This window comes from Falco peregrinus, chromosome 8, assembly GCF_023634155.1.
Source record: "Falco peregrinus isolate bFalPer1 chromosome 8, bFalPer1.pri, whole genome shotgun sequence".
NCBI lineage: Eukaryota > Metazoa > Chordata > Aves > Falconiformes > Falconidae > Falco > Falco peregrinus.
In genome coordinates, this window is record NC_073728.1 from 46,895,116 (window position 1) to 46,916,238 (window position 21,123).

The following is a 21,123-nucleotide window of genomic DNA, read 5'->3' on the forward strand; positions in this document are numbered from 1 at the left end:
TGTGCAGCACAGTCAATGTGTTACCGTGCCAAGCCAGGCTGTCACTTGTGGAACACGCGTATTTGTGTTACGTGCATGCCCCCACACTTTATTTCTGATTAAGTGTTCACGCTTAAGAGTATACTTTGAAATTTTTACTTTTCCACCTCTTGCGAATATTCAGACTACTTCTGATATCTAGTGGGTTCATCACTGCTCTGCTTGTCGCTATATTGAATAAATCACTTAAGGTAAAAACACCAGGTAAGATCTGGATGATATCCCAGCTAGCAAAAGGGGATGGAGTTTGAGTAGTTGGCAACTATTCGTTGCCAAGTGTAAAATAATACTGAAGGCCTTTGAACAGTGTAACTGCTTTATATTTATTTTAATATCTTGTTGTGATTAATGGTGATGTTTGAGAAACTAAGATCTGAGCTTGATATTAAATTTGACTTGGGAGCATATAGCTTTCATAAACAGTCATACTGCCCTTAAGTCTGCTTTTCAGAATACCCCTTTTCACAGCATTAAATCTGAGTTACAGGGGAATGTCTGTTGGTCCCAGCCATAGAGAGGGTTTTAAGTAACAGCAGTTACCCCATGAATCTATCAATTTTAGGTGTTAATGGAAATAAAGAAATACCAGTTCTGTTGGTCCAGAACTAAATCGAAGTAAACTAAACCCTAAGTTACCAGTGTTGACTAGCATGTGAGTTTCTTGTAGCTAAAAACCTGAAGAGAATTCAGAATAAAGGTTGAAGTTTTTGGTTGTACCTTTATTTGCCAGTCCAAATCTCTGTGTAGCCCTGTGGACATCCAGAACGTGAACTAACCTTACTGAGGAGCTGGTTTGTTCTCACAAGAAAATTGGGAAAAGTATTTCAGACTTTAGAATTTGTAGACTTGGATGATTTGTTAGGTTATGTTCAATTTTGTTTTGTAATAAACTGCATAAGAAAGAAGTTGGTGCAGGAGGAGTGAATTAATATAATTAGTCATGCTCCTTGAAAAAAATGGAATAAATTAGCCCCTTCGTTTTACTGTATTCTTCTTCGAAACTACAAAATATCTCCCCTTGCCAATCTTTTTTGGACTCTGTCAAGAGACTGATTTTCAAAAGCAAGCATACTTTTGCCTTAAGAGCAGAATTTCCCAAACTGTAAACATACCAATAAATTTTGATTCCTTACATTATCTTGAATAAATAAAATGAATGCAGTGAAAAATTACAAGGTCATAATTTTAATACTTTATAAAACTTCCAGCAATAAGGCTTGGTTATGTAAATGCTGGCGTTCTTAATTTTGACATTGCAGGATTTCTGTTTCTGGGTATCAAAGCTGTATGTATTTGGTCCACCAGGAACACAGGTGATAGTCCATATTAATTTCTTGAGCATTTCAGTGGGCTTTATCGGATAAATGGGTATTATTTTTTTTTTTTAAGGGGTAAGAAAGCATGAGGATTTCTGTGTGATGTAACTCTGAATTTCGGAGGCACTGAAATGAAGGTTTCTGGACATTTTACAGTGTGTTAACAAAATAGCAGTGCTTTACACCTATGAGAAGTCCCAAGTGAATGAAAACTTCGGATTGTTCAGGGGCTGGTGGGGTTTTGGAGTTAGTTTTTTGTTTGGGCTTTTTTGGGTTTTTTGGTCCTTCTATCCTAAAAGTTACCACCTACAAAGTTAGTTATTGGAAAAACACTGCTGTGTCCTTTAATATAAGAAGTTCTTAGCATCTGAGGTTTAAAGACATGGAAGCATATTCCTTTTTTTATGAAACTACTGAGAATTTATAGCTGTGAACGCAAATGCAAGCATTTGCATAGGTTTCTTAAATTTGAGATTGAACATTGAAATCGATATCTTGAAATTTAATTCCTGAGGCTGGACTACCAAAGCAGTTCTTTTTGCATAGAATTAAAATAAAATCCTAGAATAATAAAATTAATGTATTAATCTTTCTAAACATAAGGCAGCTAAAAGAGCAGGGTGAGGGTTTCTCTGTTTGTCTTTTATTCTTTAGCATCATTTGCTCCTTGTCCTGAAGCTGTAAAGCCCCTCTTTTACCTGCTTGCTCTTCCCTGCAAGTAGGGTGTTCAGAGGAACATGCAGCTATCTTGAGTAGGTTAAAACTCTGCATTGTAAATTAGTTTGTTCCTTAAAATTTAAGTTTTGATTGGTCTTATCTTTACCTGTATGGTTCTGTTGTCTGCTGGTGGGATTGACGCTGGTTTATGTGTGCATTTAATATTAGACCGACTGGCCAGTGTCATTTTCCCTTTCCCAAACTTTATTAAATAGTGCTGTATCGCCCTGGGATCCTGATGAAAGGCAAATGGAAAGTGAAGGAAGGCCTAAGTTCAGGCTCTTGTTATGCAAGAATTAAATCTTTAGTACGCTATTACACTTTTATTTGATGGTTCCTATGCAAGCAGGGTCAAGAAATAACATGTCAACGAAGCACACAAATATTTGCACATTCCTGTTTCAGTGTGAAGTAGAATGCAATATTTAATTTGTAGTGTTGTGCAATATCATTGCTACAGCTAAGTGTCCAGTGATTTTTACAAATCCTTTATTCTGGGTTCTGTAATACTGTGAAAACGTTTTTGTGTGTCTTAAACTTGGCATGGAAATGGCCTCTGTGTCTAATGTATTTTGAACTAAATTAAAAAATTCTTCTCAAGTTACCCATATTTCTCTTTAAGTGCTTAGAATTCAGCTTATTTAGTTGGAGTAGTTCTTGAAAGAAAACAGTCTAATAACCTAAACTTGTGATTTTTAGCTTATAATTTGCAGGCTCCTGTAGGTGTAGATTCATTATATATGTTATACGGAATGTTTTATACATTATCTGAAAAATCTTAGGAGAGGAGTTTGTTGTGTTTCTTGATCAGTGACTTTTACTGAGTCATGTGAGCAGAATTAAAAATTTTAACAAGTCTGTATAGTTAAAAATGCAAAAAAATATTTGGGCTTTAATAAATACCTGCAGTCATGCTCTGAACTTCGATGGTTCAGTGTTGCGGAGACACCATTCAGGTGTTGTGCCACGTAGGATTAAATAACAAAACAGATTAGAAAGGAGTTTTCTTGAATTCCCTATGCTTTTTTGAAGCAGAGCTGTAAGCGGTCTGTATAAGATCTTCCATATTCAGTGTTGTGATCAGTGGGTTTGAATAGTGCATCCTGCCTTTCTTTAAAAATACGAAAATCTTCTTTTTGGTGGCTTGTTGGAATTAAGGTAGTTCCCCTGATGTCACTGGTTGACTATTTTAGAACGATTCTGGGAACTAAATTTCAAGTGTTTGTGTGAGGACATGTCAACGTAAATTATTGCAAAGTGATTCTAGATATACTGGATTAACTACTTGATAGCTAAATAAAAAATCAGTTCTCTAAACTTTAAGAAAATTTTAATAATAGAAAACTGATTTATTTTGATATTGAAGGAAGAATAATACAATATAACATAAATACGTTTATTTTTATATCTGTACATAAGGTATATGCACCCACTCATCACATGACGAGTGTGTAGTACAGAACATCCATATGGAATGGCAAACTTCCTGCTGGATAAGAGGACTCAGAATTCCAGTATGTCTTGGTGTTGCTAGGGTCATGCTTGTCTTGTTTTTGCTTTAATTTCTCTCCCTAGCATGGAGATGAAAATATTAGGCTTTCTTCTGTTCATAAGATATAAAATGAAAAAAATAGTTTTTAACCTCTTCAGTTGCTGTGGCTCCCCCCTTCCCCTCCTTACTGGCACAAACCACTTTCCCTGAGTCTTCACCTCTGGTTATTCCACTTTCAACTTTGGTCTGTGTGGGATTTTTCTTTTAAAGATTTGGTGTGTTTTATAACTAAATTGGAAGTCTGTGTGAAAGATTCTGAAAGCTAAGTTGGTGCCAAATTTTAGAGCTGGGTTTGTGCACTGCTTGATAATGAGAAATTGAATCCTTTTCCCTAACTTGATCTCATGGTTATGTAGTGTATGTACTATTCTGTCCTTAAAAGGAACTGTGAAGTAATATTATGGAGCTATAAAAGGTTTGGGTAGTCTGCATCAAATTTCTTCAGCTTCAGAAAAGAAACAAAAAAGACTTCCAAACTTTTCCTAACTCCTAGTGTCAGCTATGTGGAGTCTGGTAGTTAGGCTTGGTTGGTGCTGTGAGCAATAAATGGAGTTAGGGTATAATTTGGCTTTAGGATACCCTTGACTGGTAATACAAACATTTTACCCATAACCTGTTGAATCAGGATACTGTGCATCTTGACTAAGCAGAACTTGGTCTTGCAGTTTGGCCTTAGCTAGGTGTTGTTCCTCTTTAAAATGCTTACATTTTTTGGTTGTCAGTATCTCAGTACATAGACCGTAACATCAGAAGTTAATGTCGGTTTTGCTGTTGACATATTAAGCACAAATAGAGAAAGCTGAGACAATTCGGGGTGCCAAACCTTAATTACTGAGGCTCCGCCAGGTTGTATTCTAAAGACTTGCCACCCTAATGTTTCAAAGCTCCTGCACTTCTGCTCCCCAAGGGTGACCACGAAGGTGAAAACCTCACAAGCAATTACTGCCAGGCCAGATTGCTGAGTAAGGCATCTTCCCCGGTGCAGCAGAACTTCAGGCGGTAGCAGCCTGTGGATGCATTGCTGAACAGGTGGACCCAAACTGTAACAACTCTAATACTACTGGTAGTAAGTTAAAATGTTCAGCTGGGCACGGAAAGTGCCAGGCGGTTGCAAATGAGGAAAATCAGCTCGTTATCCTTGATAGGATGGAGGGATGGCTTATTTTCTGAAAAGGATCTTCAGTTGTTATTTTACCCTTGGCTGCTAACCTTGTGACTAATGTAGAAATAACATAGATAAGTACCCACGTTAACATACTAATGAGTTGCCTGCCTTGAGTGATTTGTTGTGGCATCTAACTGCTTCTTCTCTTCCTTCCTTTTTGTCACCCTGCAGTGTTCTGTGCCAAGGTCTTTGTGGCTAGGCTGCTCCAACCTGGTAGAGAGCATGTGCGCACTGAGATGCCTGCAGAGCATGCCCAGTGTCAGATGTCTCCAGGTGCCTTTCTTCTTTCTTGTTGTAAATGTTATGCGTATGCTGTTGAACTGTGTTAAACTCTCAGGACTCTGTTTAATCAAATTGTTAAGTCTGCTAAATGTTTTTTGTGCATCCTTTTCTGAAATCTTCTACTTAACTGCATTGTAGGAGTGAATCATAAGAGGGCTTTCTGTACAGTAGGCTCTTGCGGGGGGTGGTGAGCTTTTGTGTTTTATTGCCTGTTTACTGAAGTTGTGATATAAGTAGCATAGTTGTGCATGTTGCCTGCTACATTTTGCTTTCTCATTTAATTTAAAAAATAACATAATGAGCTTTGCCATTTCTCTTAATTGCAATGAACTGACTAGCCTGTAATATTTGTGTGATTTAATTTAGAAAGGATAAACTTTTTATTTTCTGCTAAGCATCATTCTGATTATAGCCTTACATTACAGTTGTTGCGCATGTTTGAATGCAGAAGAGTTAGCATGGAGTCCTGGAGCTCTTTGGGTTACTCTGCCAACTTAGCTTCTTAACTGTTAAAAATGGAAGAACAAGGGATGGGGGGCTTACTCTGCATAGAAGAGCACTAAATGTCAAGTTCTCTCTTGTTTTTCTTCTAGTAAGCTGTTGAAGCTGAGCCTGCGTAATTTATAGAGGGGGGAATTGCTGCTGTTTCTTCACTGGTTTGGGAGGGACTTATAACGTTAAAAAAGGAGATTTTGATACCGGTTAACAATTTTGAACTCTCAGGATATTCAGTTTGGAAGGAAAATACAGAACGTGTTGTAACTGTGTGGCACTTCCTAAGGTGTTTCTGCATGTAACAATTTTAGTACAACATAACTATTCTTTAATATTAGTGTCTTTTATAACACAATAGCATTATTTAGTGGTTCAGTCTTTCACATGTGCAAACTGAATACTTAAACTGATTTTCTGAATGAAAACTTAAACAAATTGAGTTTTGTTTGCTGTCAGTCCGTTTGGGTTCAGACACTCAGAAAACATGAATGTCTTGCCTTAAGAAAGCTCTTGCCTGCAAAATGTGGCCACTTGAGTTCCAGCAAATTTTGACTTTCAGAATTAAAAATTTCTTCAAAATTTCTGTTCACATACAAACATGTTATTCTGTTTGAATGCTTTGTGTTTCCAATCTTGAAATACTATTCAATGGGGAAAAGAACCCATGACCAAGATAAATGTATAGATGGATAATACAGTTTTATAGTAATTGGCATTGCCTCATGGCCAAATAATGGTTATAGTAGATGCTTATAGTCGTGATAGGGCAAAGTCATGGAGGTTTGGTGTCTGCCTTGGGAATATTTACAAGCTACTTCTAGTATAAGATTTTCCTGCTCTCTTTCCCTGATCCTCAGCATTCGCCCCCTCACTGGAAAAGGAAAATAAAACTTTTTTCAGTGGGAATTCTGAATTTTTTTTTTTCTCCTGGGACTTAACTTGCGAGTGTCCAAAGACCATCTCTGAATGTTTCAGCAAGGTATCATAGTTGCTTTAAAGATGGACAGTGATGTTGGGACTAGGTTGGATAGAGTCTTGTGGGATGGGCCAGTAATCATTTCAAGGCTTATTAATGAACCCTGTGAGGGATGTGAATTTCAAGTGTGCTGTTATGAGGCTGTTCTTCAGTGCAGATCTAGGGCTGCAGTCCGTACTTTATTGCTTAATTTTTTTTACCTTCTCTACCCAACTTTTGAATTTGTGACTTATGTCTAACTGTATTGAACAGTTTGAGAACTATTTCAGGACAGGAGCAGTTTTTCTGTTAATAACTGCCTTTTAAGTGGTAGATGTAGATCTTGATTTCATGGCCTGCCAGCCTTGGGGAGGGCTAGCTGCTGGAGCCACACACAGGGAATTTCAGGCTGTGGGGCTCCATAACAAGCTCAGGTTCCCTACTGCAAGCAAGGCATGCATTTCTGCAAATACCTGTTTTGAGAATTGCAGGGACTCCTTGATGATGAATCTGAGAACTTTGACTGCCCCAAGTTTCTTAAAATGAGCTCTTTGGAAATTTCTCATCAGTTAGCACATCACAGCAAATGAAGTGGTTCTTTCCCCAACTGAGGAAACAGTATTTCGAAGAGAAAAATCTATGTATTCTATTGAAATAATAAAGCCTTTTGTTATGAACACTGTTTTTTCTTTCTGTTACAGTATCTGTCAGTAGGTGCATAGTAGTTTAACTGTAAATGGAACAAGTGAAAGCTCAGACCAGGCTGCATGGTAGGTTAATCGATGCAGAGTGCATTGCATGGCAAAATTCTGTTGATAATATTGATTACAGCATAAAATACAAAGCAGCGTGTTCATGAATGTTCTGCTTTATACACAAGATTTTTGGAAACCTGTTACCACACAGATGTGGTGTCATGTATAATTAAAAACCATAGCTAATGTAGCTGTGATGTCAGGATGCGTCACTTTGAGAGATTTCTCAACCCTATGTTGTTTTCAGGAATTGTTACAGATCTGTCAGCTTTCACAAAGACCACATTTGAAGTACTAGTTAGTTTGTGTAGGCTTTTTGCTCCCTGTACCTGTAGGAATTTTAACAAACCCAGAACATTTTTAACTATATAATAACAGGTAACAGGGTTAACAAATTTTAGTAATAAAGTACCTCACTGCAAGGGCAACCGTGGTGGTCAAGCTGGTGGGATTGCTCTGAAGCTGTGGGGAGCTCGGTGTGTGGAAAGTAACAATCCAGGCAGTTGTACTCCAGGAGTGACTGAGAAGGGATTTCACCAGGGTGTTTGGCCGCTCTGTGTTGCAGGGCTGCTTGTGCTTTTCTGCTGGCTGTTGCCCTCCTGGTGGGTTGTTTAGAGAATAAGAGGTTTAACTGTCCTAAGCAGATACCTGTGGGGGGGTGCTGCTTGATGAGGTGTGGAGAGCACCTTGTTCATTTAAATTTTATTCCAAAATAAAGGTGCTTTTAGTGTTGTTTTTTTAAGTGGTTATTGTAGAACTGCAACCAGGTGTAAGAGGTTTTGAATCTTTTAGAAGCATCTGTGGGAGGGTGTGGGGTTTTTTTTTGGGTGGTGGTTTTTTTTTTTTTTTTATTATTTAAAGTAAGTAAGGTTCTCCTTTCAGGCTGGTGACTCAGTGATGCCCAAAGGGGAACTTGGAAGTGAAAGTGGCACCAGCTGCCTTTCCCATTTTTTATTTTTGGTACCATGACTTGCCCTTCATTGTTTCCTGAGCTGTAAGCCCCTGTGTAAAAACAGGTGGGGCATTTACACCAGAAGGTCTTCGTTTTTAGCACACATTCGATTAGTGTAATGATGATTGATAGGATGTTTAAGAAAGGATGTTTAAGGGAAATATAGAAGCCCTGTGGTGATTCACAGAAGTTATCTGGCAGTTGTATCTGTTAACTGTGCGTGTTGTATGTGACCAGAAAGAGGGGAAAAATCTCTAGTCTTAAATTTGGAGCCTTGTAGAATTTCTTCAGAAAGCTCTTAGTCTTGGTACTTCATCAAACATTTAGGCTTCGAGAGTAATCTACCATCAGTCTAAAAGAAGAAAGCAGAGGTTAGGTTTACTCTTGCCTTTCCATAATGCTGTTAGCAATCAGAAAACCTGACTAGGCTTTTTTAAAATCAAGCTGTAACATTTAAGCAAATATCCTCTGGTGCCAGTGGATTGGAGGTAGTGTTCCAATTCTCCAAAACCAGTCTGTGCTTTTTCTCACACAGTAAAATATCTTCATAGTTCCTGTAGTTTACTGGAGAAGTTTTTACTTTCTGCATTCTGTGAGCTGTTAGCAAATGGAGAAGAGAAATTATTAAAAAATATTTGTTCCCATTTGTGGTACTTGATGTTTGCTATCATCTATTCTGATTTTCAGTGTAATTAATATTATTTGGAAATAAAGTCCTTGACACTTATCACTTGTTATTATTGTACTGAAAAGCATAAGTTAAATGCCAGTTCATAGTACTTGAAACTACTACAGATTGAGACCTTTTTTACCTACTTAATTATCTTCAATAATGCTTTTGTACCAAAGAGTTTACCATTATGAACACACCTGGATTCAGATAGCTACTGTTTTTCATCCTCTTTGATATGGATTTGACTGCAAAATTAAAAGCATACTGGTCTCTTATTTAGGTGTTTAGAGAAACTGGTTCTGTAATTAGTTGTGTAATGTAACCATATGGATACATCACCTTCCATAGCTTCATCCTCGTGAAGCATTGCAGTGGTTTCAAATGTATTTTGTCATACTGATTTGAGAGATGGCTCCAACAGTGCTGTCACACAAGGAGAAATGTCCAGTGTTCTCAGTTCTGTAATTAAACATCCCCAGTGTGAATTGAAGGCTAATCATTAAGCAACAGAAGATAAGTGCTCAAACATTGCTTTGAATGATTGCATAATGTACGGTGTGATGAAATAACACTTGGGGAATAAATTATTAGTTCAGTGTAATGAAATTAAGCTAGTAACCAAATACTACTTGACTAACTTTCTTCCCTCTATTCAGTCACACTTTTCCTTGACCTTTTTTTTTTAAGAGATAGTTTTATCCCTCTTTAAAATTCTGCTTATTTTTTTCTTGCTTATTTAGACCTCCCCAATATGTCGTGGGATTTTTTTTCCTACATCTTCCCATTTACTTGTCCTTAAAATTTTCAGCTTAATTGTATGTAGCTCTTAAATGTTTGTCCTGCTCTTCCTTTTATGTTCACACGTAGGATATGTAGCTTGGAAGCTTAACAGAGCGCTGGTTTGCTGGAGGAACAATGAACTTCTCACTTACAGAGCTTCCAGCGTGAGAAGCAGAGGCCAGATCTTACAATTCACGCAGTGGCTTTCTCAGTTGAAGCTATGCTGCCTCCTCCTAGCCCGTTTGCTCAGCGGTCTGTAGGCTTGTGATAGTGCACTTCACTTTGCCTGTCCTTTATTCTTGACTTCTGCCCGGTGGGATGCCCAGCTCTATAGGTTTTCCTTGATCTGCATTTTCATTCTTACACCACATGTCCCGGTGATGGACAAGCAGCAGGAAGGTGACATTGACTTGGTTCCTGCCAGTATCATTCCTGCTTGTAGATTAAGACAGGAGTGTATTGATTTACTCTCCATAACTGGAAGCTATCTTCACAAAAACGTGGTCTTAAAAGCCTTTTACATTGGCTAATTCATAATTTATTACCATTCAGAAGAACTTATTATTTGCCAGTGGCAAGTGGAGTTCTAGTGCATTAAGTTTTTAATATTTATTTCTTACAATAGCATTCCCTGCAAAGGAAATGATTTGTTAGTGGTGAGGAATCTCAGTGCTGTCACATCTGGGCTGAGGCACAGAGAAGGAAGTTTATCTTTCTATTTATTGATAAGATACAATTTAGCATTAACTTTCTTAAGCTTCTATTTGTTATTCTTTACTAACTTTGAGCTTCTGTTGGTTGATATTTCTATTTGCATACCAGAAGGAAGTACAACAATGGAAACTATAGTTGGAAAAAATTGTATTTGAAAACTAAGAATTCTGATTCATTGACATGAAAACTTCATCATCCTTTTTTCACAGTACAGATTCTGTATTAAAATGACAATGAGCGCAGAAGATGCATTCTGCTAAAACCTTTTCTTATGGTGCATGAAATCACAAGTCGGGAAATGATGAATAGCCTGTCGCTGTGTGTAGTCTGCATCCTTTTGAAAATGTTATTCTTCTATGCAGCTGTTAAAATGAGTTGTCATAGCCAGACAACTGCTTTGCTTCTTCTGTTAGGTTTGAAGTAATTTACAAATACTTCGTTGACATGTTGTCTGGTTTTTTGCCTCAAAACAGTGGCGCTGTTACCATTTCTTTTTGGAAGCAGTCCAACAGGTCCATTAAAAAGAAATGGATATTTGATTCCTTTTCTTTAAGGGAACAGAATGTTCTCTCAAAGACCTGAAATATTTGTGCTTGTCCCTCTGTTTTAAACAGACTTCTTTCTAAGACAGCTTTAAAGCTGAGCATAGCATTGTAGAAGCAATGAAAGAGATCCATGCAGTAGGCCTGTTGCCTTTTTGTGCAGTGAGATGCCCTGAATTACCTAATCTCTAGATCTGATGCGAAACTTTCCAGTTTTCCCTCCGTTAATCGGTAGCAGTGCTTCCAGTGTTGTTGCTTCTTCTGGCCAAAGCTGGAGGCTCCTCTCATAATTAATGAAGTTGATTTTGTTTTCAGCAGGTTTTCATAATAGCTTTTTTTCCCCAGTTCTTAGCGTGTGTGTGTGGCAGACTGCGGACTGATGTGACAGCTGGATTTGGTGTTAGTTGCATATATTGCAAATATTTTGCAAAGAGTAACATTGCATTTTACCTTTCTTGGTGCTCCAGTGCTCAGCCATCCTGGTCACCTTCAGCAGATACACTCCAGTATCCCACTGCAGTTCTTGTACTGGGGGGCCCGAAGCTGGGCTCGCTGCTCTGGCTGTGGGCTCCTGAGCACCCAGTATGGCTCTGCTTGTGGCTTGGGGTGCTGCTTCCTGATGGTGTGCCCATGGCTTTTTGCTAGGGCTAGACATCAGTAGGAGAAGTAAATATAATATGGAGGGATTGTTTTTTTTCTAAGCATGATTTATTATCTGAAGGAAAGTGTTATGATAAGCACTTTTTTCAGTCATCCATTGTATATCTGTGTGCTTTCGTTTTTATGACTTTAATTATTAACTAAGCCTGTTCTTTCTCAGGGGCACGAAGAGAGACCTTTTCTTTATGGTCAATTCATATTGTTTATTTTTAAGTAGAAGAGAGTGATTACTTAGTAGATTACTTCAGATGTTCAGCCAGTGAGCTAGTATTGAGCTACGAACCAGAGCTCTTCCTCTTCAGTTTCCTTAGCTGAGGAGCAGAAGCATGTTCCCTGATGTCAGAAGACTAGCAAATGGGGTAAATACCTGTAAGTTTTGGTTCCTAATTATCCCCAGACACGATGTACATCAGTCATTTGTAGCTGCCTATGACTTCGGCCGAGCAAGTCCGTCTGTATTCCTTCTGGTCTGTGGTAAGCACGCAGCACGTGGCAGCTGCGGGCCGGGAGGTGCACGCAGGCTGTGAAAACCACTGCACACGTTGGGGTCACTGCAGTGGCCTCTCTGGGCTGGGGCTGTGTGAGTGCTGCCAGCGCTAACTTTCCTGCTTGTGGGTAGAGGGGTTTGCTAGTAGAAAGAGCTTTGTATCTATGAGTGCTTTTTTTGGATTCTTGTTTTCAGCAGTTTTTAGAGAGCACTAAGGATCATATGCTTCATCCCCGGGCTGCAAGTTTGCTTGAACAGAAGCCTGAACAGAAGCGGTTCTCTTTCTAAACAGCTTTTTCGAGTTATTTCACTTGTGGCTGTTAGTTGGTGTGCGATTCTCTCACCTTTGTCTTCTCTTCAGAAGTTGTTGGTGTTCAAAAGTTAGTAATTTACTCAGTAATCTTTATGACAGAGATTAGGTGGGAGTGGTGATACGACTCCCTCTTGGATATTTTGCTAAGCTGCTGTCTGCTGTAGAAGGCACTTGTGAATGCAGAAAAAGTAATGTGAGCTTAGAGATCCAGTCCTTACTCCCCTGGGTGTACTCCTAGTTATTCTGGCTTTCGCTAGTGTCTCTCTCTTGTACCATGTAGAGATCACAGTCTATTGTCTCTCAGACTGGGAAGGGTATGTCCCAAAGGATGCAAGTATGTTTCTTCACGATGGACTCATTTATCAACACAAGATACTAGACCTTGCCTCAGTAAATCCACAGCCCGTTGCTTATAGCTGCAACAGATGAGCATAATTTCGAACATGGATTTCTGTTCCTCATAAAAGCTAACACAATCACATCAAGCTTAATACATTTCGCAAGTAGTGGGCAGGAGCTGTTATTCCTGATACCTCTTATGATGTATCTGCAGGAGAGTATGTCTTTGAGTGGAGAGATGTTGTTAGCCACTGCTTTGTATTTATGTTTTTTCAACCTCTTTTGGAGAAGAGGGGGGGTTTGCTATCTGATCCTGTTATGGTGCAAAGGAATTTGCTAGGTAATGTGCCTGGTGCTCTGCCTGCCTTCTGGTAGTGCCATGCTTGTGCTGGGAGGGAGTGAAGTCTTTCTTTGGAGAGGGAAGAAAATGCAAGGCAGTCTATTCCTGGTATATTTGATATAGTCCTCTTCCTTGCAGGTGTTTGGTCTGTTTCCCATGGAAGAATTTTCCAGGAAACAGAAAAATATAATGAAAAATTTCTCACTAATGTTGAAATTACATTTGTGTGGTGTCTTTACATAGCACTGTTAAACTTCTTATCAGAAACAATGCTGGCAGGAGGATTGGATCTCTTGCTTGTGGGGAATTAAGGAGCATTTTTGATACCAGTGTTAGTAGTGATTTTGCTGGTCCTAGTGGTTCCACTGTAGGAGTCATCATCATAAGGGCATTTATTCTTTCAGTGTGAAAAGTTCCTGGGGTGCTTAGCAGGCAGGCCATTCCTAGGTTTCCCTGGGCCTCCCGTATTTGCATCTGATAAGTTATGTGAGTCTTCAAGGCTGTGGCATATGAGAGTCTTCACAAATGTGATTTGGGTTTTGTGATCCTTTGAAATGGTGGTAGAATCCAAATCAATCAGAGGAGTCGGCATCGAGGGTGGGATGGCTGTCTACAAACTCAACACCAGAACTGAGCAAATTTTACCAAATCCATCTGTCAGGTATGGAAGAGTGGTACAGCAGAGAAAGAAGGAACTATGACCAAACCCTTGTACTACTTTGCATAATATTTCTATGGCAAAGTAGCCGTATTTGCAAAGCCCCACTAGGGAAAGGCGTTACTTTGTGGCACAGGATGGCCTCCCAGTGCTTTGGACAGGTGGATTTTACATATACTTCAAAAGTTAGAGTTGACATTGTTGCCGTAGAGAAATAATACAGGTTGTCTCCATCCCAGCCTTTCCACTTACTTTGCAAGTATTGAATTCTGTTCAGTGGCATTGCATTGGTGTTTTTAGAAACTCTCAGCTGTTGAAGCCAAACTCTTCACATTTTAATTGTTAAATGTTTTTTGCATTCCTCAATTCACTTGTGATTTTGATGCAATTATTAAGCTAGGCTTTAGGGATGATCCAAGCTACGCTTCTAACCTATTGAGGTTTTTTGGCATCCATTCTACTTTTTTATATTATTTTTGAATAAACAAACTGCTAAATATTTACTATAAAGCATATGAATGCAAACATCTTTTGAATGCACACTTGAACTTTTAAAATCATAGTACTTCTGTCTGCATTTGAACATACTTGAACTAGAGAATTTATTCAAGGCATATAATACTGAAAAAATATTTACAGTAATGTTACAGGAATCCATGTACAGTTCTGTACAGTTGAGCTCAGGTTGTTGGAGCAAATGTCATCTGAAAGTCTCATGCTTATATCTGAGTACATGTTTTGGGAAAAATGATAAGAATTAGGTCAAATGCCTTTAAATTCAGTACCTGAATAGTAAAAATTCAGGATGCTTGCTGCTAAGTGATTGTCATCACTCTACAGTAGAGACTTTTATCTTGTCCTGCATTATCTCTTCAGTTCTTTTTGAGCCCAGCAAACTTCAAAGTTATCCTTCAGTGCAGTTTGTCAGAAGCAAAAGCCCTTTCAGATTCCAGATCAAGCCACAGAAACCATAGCTGGAACTTTGTATAATTCTGTCCTTTTGTTCAGAAGTAAAAGAAACATACAGCAGTTTTCCCGTTGAAGTGACATCAAACCCAGCTGTCTTCAGGAAGTAAGGAGGTGGTTGCTGGCATGCTGCGGTGGTCACAGCTTTGGTTTTAAATCTTCCTTGCACAATATGTTGGTTTCAGCTGTCCACTGCCTTCTCGATCTGCTGCCCCCATGCAACAGCTTACCACCTCTCAGTTATGCTGCTACAAGATGGTGTGCTGTAACGTAAAGTAAGTCACTGATGTGATACAGAATAAAAATAATCTTCCAAAAAGAGGAACCTGGGACATCGGGCAGCTGTTCCTCCTGTTCTCAAATCCTTTTCTGTAGAGTCTTATAATGATGTACTTTTTGTGTTAATCAACTGTAGCTTGAAGTCACAGGGGGAGAAGTAGTGCTGACCTGATAGGTCAGAAGCATTTAGACATCCATTATATAAATCATGTGAAATCTAAATTATGCAATTGCACATTCCTTTTAATACCTAGATAAAATCAGCACTCAAATGCAGAATGTCTGCCTAACCCCAGGCAAGGCTGAGTGAGTATTTGAAAAAAATGATTTGCGCATGGTTTTTTTTAACATCTCTTATTACTGAAGGCTTCTTTCTTTAGCTGAGGTTAGTCTGCAGCCTTTTTTGAGATAAGGTTTTCTCCAGGTTTTTGGTTGCTTGGATATCGGCAATTACAAAAACACACTGAAATTGTGTGTAAGCAAAAGATTGTGTTTCAGGCAATTAATGAGTGATTAGGATTTCCTGAATAGTTATGATGGACTGATAACAGTTTCATGAGTTGCCAAGTCTGGAATATGTTACCGTACGTCTTTGGAGGAAAAAAAAAAAAACCAGACTCACAACAGCATGGGATTCTTCTTGGAGTAGCTGACTGGTTTAAGGCTTTAGTTTTGTTGAATATTTTGTTGTGGTGGCTACGTTATTCTGTATTTCTTTTGTGTGCAAATGCTTTCAATTTTGCAAAACACAAATAATTGAGGGCTATTGCAATTTTATTATTTCAGACTCCTCAGTGTTTTTGAGTAACCTTTTGAAAACCTTTACAGAAAAAGTTTGTATAGAAACCTCTTTCAGAATATTTTAAAGTTTTGCTGATCCTTGGGGAAGAGCAAAAAAAGCCACAGAATGAGAATAAATTCTGATGTAGTTCTGGTGGCCAGGGAAAGCAAGAAGGGATGTAGAGAAACTAGTGCCAGAACCTGGCCTTCAAAAAATTAGGGAAAAAAATACATAAGATGTGCTTGGATGAAAGTATTGAACATGTAACTGAAGCTTGCAGCTTATTTTGGTTCTCCAGTCATCTTGTCATATTATTTAATGCAAGTGAGTTCATAGCTGTGGATTTGTAGTTGTTTAGAGTTACTTACTTTTAATTATCAAAGCATACATAACTGAAGAATATGTGGTATTTGTGTTTGTTGCTCAGCCAGTTCTCTCAAGCTGGAAGTACGTCTGCTGCTTCCATTCCTTCTGTCCCATTTTATTGTTTTACTGGAGAGTTTAAGACTGCAGATCTTTTCTAGATCTTAGGGAAATAATCAGGTAATAAGCACCAATGCATGTGTTAAGCATTAGTGGATATCAGGAAAAAAAAAATAAGGCTTTGGAAAGAATGGCTTATTGATCTGGGTCTTTAACTGGCTGCAGTGTCTGTATTTCTGATGCCTATCAATGTCCTGTCTCATACAGCTTTTTAGCCACCTTTGTGTTGGGTGAGGGTTGTGCCAGTCTTCTGGCTGGCATGTCAAGGTAACTACATTTGGACAGAGCTGGTTTCACATGGAGCTAGTAGCAGAGATCTGAACCTAAATTCCCTCTGGGAATCTAGGAATAACCCTTGAATTATTTTACCTTTACACCAGGCAGCCAAGTTGCAGATGTAGTTAATCTCAACATAGGCTAATTTATTTTTGATGAATCTGAAGTCATCTAATTACTAGCTTAGTCTGAAATTTGCTTGTGAGATGTTACTTATCCTACCTTTAATCTGAAATACTTAACAGGCTTATTAATTGTGTAGGGGAGGGTAATGTGTTTTCTGCCTTATTTACACATGAACATAATGCAGAAAAAAAAATGTACAACTTACAGCTTTTGTATGCAGCGTTGTACAGTGTGAAGCGTAATTTGAATTTTGCCTTGCACCTGACTCGGGGTGTCCACACACTGCAAATGCTTTTGGAAATGGTACTCCATTTGAACTACTTGGCTGGTAGGAGGTGTGTGTAAGCTGGTTCAGGACTTTGAAACATGAATGCTAATGTAGAAATAGTGTGTTGCGGGGATGCATCAGTCAGCTTGAAAAAGTCTTGGCTGCTTATGGAGTCCTTGAAATCAGCTGCTGTTGGCGTGCTTAAATTCCTCGATTAAAGTGGTTATGATGGAGGTGCTAATCTGAGCAGTCAGCAGTGAAATGCAACATTCTAAATTGTTTTCCTTTTATAAGTCCTATAAATGAATAGATGAGTGGATCTGAAGAGGTTTCTTTGCATCTGCTCTGGCATAAAAGTTGCTATAATCTTGAGCCAGTATTTTCCCCTCAAGTTTTTATTTGGGATTTTTTTGTTTATATAGGAAATAAAAACTAAAGGGGCTCTTTACTAGGTATTGAGACAGTTTCTAAGGTAGTAAATGCTACTTAATGTTTTCGTAATAATAATAATAATAATAAAAGCTTGACGTCTAGTCCTGCTAACTGCGTAACAACATCCAGTTATTTAAGGTAGCTTTTGGTGTAGTTGTAGATGCACATGGTCTGAACAAATACGTAGTGTGGGGCAAGTGCCCGTGATGCAGTGGAAGCTCTGAAAACATGTTGCGTTTACTTCAGTAGTTTCAGTGACTTCACTGTATAGATCATGTGATTGGAAGTTTCCCTTGAGTTTTAAACATACAGAAAAACTGTTTTACTTCGTGATGGATTAAGATTAGAGTGCACATAGGTTCTGCCTGAATAGGTTTATTTGGAGGATCAATTAGGTGAACCATTAGTGCTATTGTCAGTGCAAAAGCAATAATAGGAGTTGTAGCTGAGAACTTGAGGTAATTTCTCTTAATTAAAACAGACCAAACCAAACCCAGTACCTTGCTCCTAGTGTCTGTGTATCTTTCTACAGCCAGTTCGTCATAGCTATATTTCTGATGTAAACATTTTACTGTTAAAATTATCATTTGCAGGCAGAAAGGGTTTGTCTTGGGGTATTCATACTCTAGAGTTGTGAAAGCTAATTCGGAAGTGTTTTAGGAAAGTGATTGCAACCATTTGCAGTGCTAGGAACGATAAGCCTGATGACTGCTTTAATATACTATTTAAGTATTGAGATTTTTCTGCTCTGAGCAAGAATGTGGACCGCTAATCTACTGCACACATCCAGTATCTGCCAAGAAAGGCTGAGTGACCATATAGTTCAAGGCATGAACTGAGGCAGCTGAAAAGCAACACTTGTAAGCTGAAGGTATAATTAAACCTCCTGTTAGGCTGGGAAAGGGCTGCAGAGTCCAGCTGGTTGGAAAATAAAGCCAGTTTTCATCTGAAGTAAAACGTGATCAGTAAGCCTCAGGTGGAGCATTGCAGTAAGACTTGCTGGGTTACCCCTTAACTGCTGGCTGCTCTTCCACATCCTAAGATTTTGTTGTTGTTATTATTATTGATTTGTATTTTTTCAACTACCAGCATAAGCTGAACAAGTAGTCACTGTGGAAAATGTTACAGCAAGGCTTAATGTAGCCCCCAGACCTCGCCTAGCTGTATTTAAAACTGCATTTGCCATTTTTTTAGTAAGCTGATTCTGCATAAAATGGTACTTTTGAGGGGCAGGTGTAGAGAAAGTGATTAAATATGTATATATTTGGGACTCAACATATTTATATTCAGCAAAATAATTTGCATGATGCGCAAGTTTAGCAAGCCTTCGTGGTTGGGTACTCGGAATGGTGCAGGGATGAGTCATCAAACTGCTACAATTACACAATTCGGTACTCATTGTCCTTGTAAATACAACATATTAATATAGGATGGATACAGGCAGTTTTGGATTACTGACTCTTTATTCCAGACGTTCAGAATATTAAATGAGAGTTAGGGTGTCTTTGAAATGGTTACGCAAGGAATACGTTAGACGTGATCCCGCAGTACCTGTTGAGGTAAGCCTGCCCCTAAGAAGTAATAAGCTATTACGTACTTACAAAAACCCCAAGACATGGACGACTTGAATTGGCTGAAAGATCAAAAGCATCCTCCCCATCTAATTTTAGAAACTACACCTGCTGCTGAAAACACTGGATGTCTCTTGGGATTGCAATAGTTATATTTTTTTTCTAGTGATGCCAGTTTGCTCAGTGGAAATACAGACATGCTGGAAAATAGCTGGTAACTTGGACAAAAGTAGCACTTTTTTGTTTGTTTTTTACTGCAACCTACTTTTTTTTTTAAGGTTTAATCAGTAAATTATATATATATATTTAATTTTTTTTTTTAAAATTTATGAGAACCTGTATTACACTATTTCTGAAGTTCTAAAAGCCAGCAGAGTGATTTTGCTGTTACGGTTCTTACTTCGTTGGCAATTACGCTTTGCAGGTTGGGGTATGAATTAAGAAATTAACTGCTCTGCCAGGCTTCAGAATGCAGTTTTATGCATATTAAAAGGATGTGTCATCACCAAAAGCTCTGTGGTGGAGTCAGAGCCCTTGCTTAGTGTTTCATGGAATTGGATCAGAAGAATAATTCTAAACTGTTGATCATGTTTTTAAATGAAATTACGTACAAACAAGTTACGTAGTGTAGTCCTATCTGGACACAGCCCATACTGATCTGACTTCTGAGATTAATTTCCTGTTAAGCCAGACATACTGAATATTAAAAGGTATGCAGTTACTTATTTACAGATCAGCAAATAAATTTTGTAATGAGGTTAAGGTGAAGACATACTTTAGAAACAAAGTGAAATCAGTGGTACTAATTGCCAGTCATCAAAGCATTAGTGATTAAACAAGATAACTTGTTTAGTACCTGCTTGTAGTCTTCTGAACCCATAGAAATAACTGTTCTGGAACATTTAGGTGAAGATTTTGTTTCTCTGAGCAGTGACAGGAGCAGGAGAATGTTGGTTTTGGGGGATTTACTGCTCTGGACAAAACTTCCTGATGGGCCCTTGAGAGGTGTCAGACTGGGTATGTGAAAGCATTGGGTATCTTTTAAAAAAGTTCGTATCTACAGCTTGTGGTCAAACTACAGCATTTCTTTTTAGAGACTTGAAACACAAACTAGGTAACTGTGTGCTGGTACTGAATTTACCCCATCTTCCTGTACGCTTTTTGGTGGTTAGTCAAAGGCCAATTAAAAATGATGCCTTATTTTCAGCCTAAGGGTTTCTTTTCTAATTTTGCCTTCAGCTGTTGGATCTTGGTAGACTCTTTTAGTATTTCAAGTCTATTTTTGTTTGAACTTTCAGCAATAACTGCACTAAAATAAAACCTGGCAACTGGCAGAGTAGCTAGCTAGGTAAGAAATGGAGCATATTGAGTTTAATTTGTGCAGATCCCAAGTGCTTATATAAATCAGCTAATTTAAGCTGAAACTAGCAGTTACTAACACAGATGTCAAATATAGACAAGTCCGTGGTCAGCAGAGTTAACTTTCAAGTTAGAATCATAGAATATCTCAAGTTGGAAGGGATCTGTAAGAATCATTGAGTGGGGTTCCTTGCTCGTAGGAAGCTTGTAGGACTACCTAAAACTAAATCAAGTTTAACTGGATGAACCTTAGAGCTTTCTTTTCCAATGCTTTATAGTGACTGTGGACAGCGGATCGAGTTTATCTACCATCAGATATTTTCAGAGTCTTTATTTGGAAAATCATTCGGCCGTGGGCTCTCTTTTCTACTTTTCTGAAGGGATTTTTTTCTTTTTCTTTTTCTTTTTTTTTTTTTTTTTTTTTTTGCATAAAGGTATCACTTGATTATCTCTCTAAATTAAAAAAAAAGATGTGTTTTATCTTAGTACATAATTAATGGAGAAATATTGCAAGGAACCATTTCGTACAGGCAATCTGAGTGAGGTTAAACCCGTAAGCTGGAGCTGGTTGTTGCTGGTGCTGTCTTCTCTGTGGAGCCAGACGTCTGATTTGAATAACCGTCCATACCTTCTTACACAGATTCCTTTGACATGGAATCTTTTATGTTGTTCCTCTGTATATAGCCTATGGCTATGCTTCTGAAGAAATTTTTTTGAAGTGATGAGTCTTTGCAGTGGTTAGGATGCTTTGTCAGTGACCACCTATTTCTGACCCGGCATTTGGAAGCACTGTAGTATTTTTTGTATTTCTTTGCAGATGTGTATCTACAGATTTTGAGGGGTGTGAT

At 38.4% G+C, this 21,123-nt stretch overlaps 1 protein-coding gene across 4 annotated transcripts in view; it reads left to right on the plus strand.

Annotated features, from left to right (window-relative positions):
• Positions 1 to 21,123, plus strand: part of FBXW11 (F-box and WD repeat domain containing 11) — a 74,631-nt gene that overhangs the window by 12,126 nt on the left and 41,382 nt on the right. For 2 of the 4 annotated variants that reach the window (XM_055811847.1, XM_055811846.1), the window contains one exon: positions 4,961 to 5,062. The exons of the other annotated variants lie outside the window; for them this stretch is intronic. In XM_055811847.1, the coding sequence (XP_055667822.1) occupies positions 5,012 to 5,062 (51 nt within the window). In that variant the 5' untranslated portion in view covers positions 4,961 to 5,011. The remainder of the gene's footprint in view (positions 1 to 4,960; positions 5,063 to 21,123) is intronic. 4 annotated transcript variants of the gene reach the window in all.